This window comes from Pseudozyma flocculosa, assembly GCF_000417875.1.
Source record: "Pseudozyma flocculosa PF-1 unplaced genomic scaffold scaffold00028, whole genome shotgun sequence".
In the NCBI taxonomy this organism is placed as follows: Eukaryota; Fungi; Basidiomycota; class Ustilaginomycetes; order Ustilaginales; family Ustilaginaceae; genus Pseudozyma; species Pseudozyma flocculosa.
In genome coordinates, this window is record NW_006920896.1 from 50,321 (window position 1) to 53,170 (window position 2,850).

General features: G+C 69.3%; 1 protein-coding gene across 1 annotated transcript; it reads left to right on the top strand.

Moving 5' to 3' along the window:
• Nucleotides 1-403: 403 nt before the first annotated feature.
• PFL1_06624 (uncharacterized protein) lies at nt 404-2,758 on the top strand (the record flags this gene model as incomplete). The annotated part of the gene is made up of 1 exon (XM_007884170.1): nt 404-2,758. The coding sequence occupies one exon, from the start codon at nt 404-406 to the stop codon at nt 2,756-2,758; it is 2,355 nt and encodes a 784-aa protein (XP_007882361.1).
• Between the last annotated feature and the right edge of the window lie 92 nt (nt 2,759-2,850).

The following is a 2,850-nucleotide window of genomic DNA, read 5'->3' on the forward strand; positions in this document are numbered from 1 at the left end:
ACTCTGGCTCGCTCAGATCACCCTGCTGCGCTGTCGGACCCTCCTTCCTCCCCCTCCACCAGCCTGGCCTAGCCTGGCATCCTCCGCACCATCCTTGCGCCCATCATCTCGACTTCCGCCGTAAGCATTTCGATAAGACCTCTGTCGATAGCGCTTCCGTCGCCACCACCGTCGCCACCGCCACCAACCCCGCCGACGACACGACCGGAAGCGTCGCCGGCGTGGCACCGTCTGACCTCGTCGGCTCATCCGACACGGCGCCGCGTCCGCGCTCCTCGACGTCACGCTGACACCTGTCCGGCTGCTCAACTCGAGCGCCACCGCCACTGCCATCAGCGTCTGACCTCCTGCTGCTGCTGCTGCCGCCGCCGACGCCGCCGCCGTCGCTGCGGCTCAGCCCGCGATGCACGCCCCGCCCGTGCCCAAGCTGGAGCGCGTCGACAACGTGCTCCTCCAGCTCCGCACCGATGCCTCCTGCCTCCGCGGCCACCTAATCCTCACCTCGCACCACCTCACCTTCCACCCTGCGCCGACCGTATCGACCGCCGCGCCCCCGCCTCCACCAACACCGCCGCCCGCCCACCCCATCCCGCACGCGCTCATCGCCCGCGCGACCAGGCTGCCCTCGCTGCGACCGCTCTCGCCAAACGGCTCGCCCGGCTCGCGCATCTACCCGATCGCATTCCACACCAAGGACTTTGACGCCTGCGCGCTCGGCTTCGCCACCGAGGCCGCCCAGGCCGACGTGTTTGAGAGCGTGAGGCACTGCGCCGTCCTGGTCGACGCCTCCCAGCTGTTTGCGTTCTACTACCAGCCGCGCCCGCCGCCGTCGCCGCCACAACCACCAGCGAAGGCGCCTCTAGCGGCCCAGGGGTGGTCGATCTACGATGCCAAGCGCGAGTTCGCCCGGCAGGGCCTCGGCAGCCGCACAAAGGCGTGGCGGCTCACCGACATCAACGCCCAGTACGACTTCTGCCCGTCGTACCCGGCCCTCATGGCCGTGCCCTCGCGGATCAGCGACGCCACGCTCGGGTACGCCTCAAAGTACCGCAGCAAGGCGCGCATCCCCGCCCTCTCGTACCTTCACTGGGCCAACCACGGCTCCATCACCCGCTCCAGCCAGCCCATGGTGGGGCTCAAAAACGCCCGCTCCATCCAGGACGAGAAGCTCATCGAGGCCATCTTTACCTCGCACCACTTTGCCGATCCGGACTCGATGGCCGCCAAGGCCGCCGCAGAGGCCACGGCCAACGCCGGCGCCAGCGGCGGCGTGTCGACGCTGGCCGTCTACGGCGCCACCTCGACCAACCTCATCGTCGACGCCCGCCCCACCACCAACGCCATGGCCAACGTCGCCCGCGGCGCCGGCACCGAAAACATGGAGTACTACAAGGGATGCAAGAAGACCTACCTCGGCATCGACAACATCCACGTCATGCGCGACAGCCTCAACCGCCTCACCGACGCCCTGCGCGAGAGCGAGCCGCCAGCGACGTTTGGCCTGCCCGTCGAGGCGGCCACCTCGGGCGAGGGAGGCTCCGAAGCGGCTGCCGCTGCTGCGACGTCGGCGGCATCCCCGCTGCCAATCGACCCGCACGCGCTGCGTCGCTCCAGCTGGCTCAAGCACATCTCGGCGCTGCTCGAGGGCACCATGACCATCGCCCGCAACGTCCACATCAACAGCTCCCACGTCCTCGTCCACTGCTCCGACGGCTGGGACCGCACCTCGCAGCTGGCCGCGCTGGCCGAGCTCTGCCTCGACCCCTACTACCGCACTTTTGACGGATTCGCCGTGCTCGTCGAAAAGGACTGGCTCAGCTTCGGCCATCGCTTTGCCGAGCGCGGAGGCTACAAGTCCAACGACAAGTTCTTTGTCACCTCGTCCCGCCCGGCGAGCGCACTCGACGACGACGAGCGCCCCGCTTCCGACGGCGGCAGCGACACCGAGGGCGACCGAGCAGCGGGCGGGAATGGAGCGGGAGCGGGGGCAACCACGACGGCGGGGGCAGGAGCGGGCCAGGGCGGAGGCGGAGGCGGAGGCGGAGGGGGCTTCGACGGCCAGGCGGCGGCCAACGCCTTCTGGGGCTTTACCAAGCAGCTGACGGCCAACTTTTCCGCCGCCACGTCTTCGTCGTCGGCGCAGCAGTCGGGCCCGCACCGCGGCTCGCACATCAAGGAGACGTCGCCCGTCTTTCACCAGTTCCTCGACTGCATCTGGCAGATTATGCGGCAGTGCCCGAAGCGCTTCGAGTTTGGCCAAGACTTCCTCGTCGAGGTGCTGCGCGCGTCGCAGGAGTGCCAGTACGGCACGTTCCTGATGGACTGCGAGCGCGAGCGGCTGGCGCCCCGGGACGACGAGGGCCGCGCGCTGCCGCCGCTGCCGAGCCGGACCGTGTCCGCCTGGGACCACCTGCTGAGCGAGTCGAGCCGGCAGCGGTTCCGCAACCCGCAGTACGAGCCCGAGCTCGACGAGCGCGATCCCAAGCGCACCGGCACCGGCACCGACATGGGCGTCCTTTTTGTCGACCCGCGCGACGTGCGCTACTTTGAGCGGCTGTTCAAGCGCGACGGGCAGGAGATGAACGCGGCGCTCGAGAGAGAGGCCGACGAGAGGCGGCGCGCCAGGGAGCGGCTGGAGCGGGCGGTGCGCGGCGAGAGCGTCACGACGCCGCCGGTCCTCGCCGAGGGCGACGCCAACGGCAACGGCGGTGGAGCAGGAACTGCGACGGTGGCCGTCGTCGGGCCGGGCGTCGTATAACTTACGTATTAATAGTATGTCTACTACGAAGTTAAGTTACGGTACTGAAGACGTGCGCCGTTGTAGCCGGCCGGCGACCCGTCCGGCCGGCC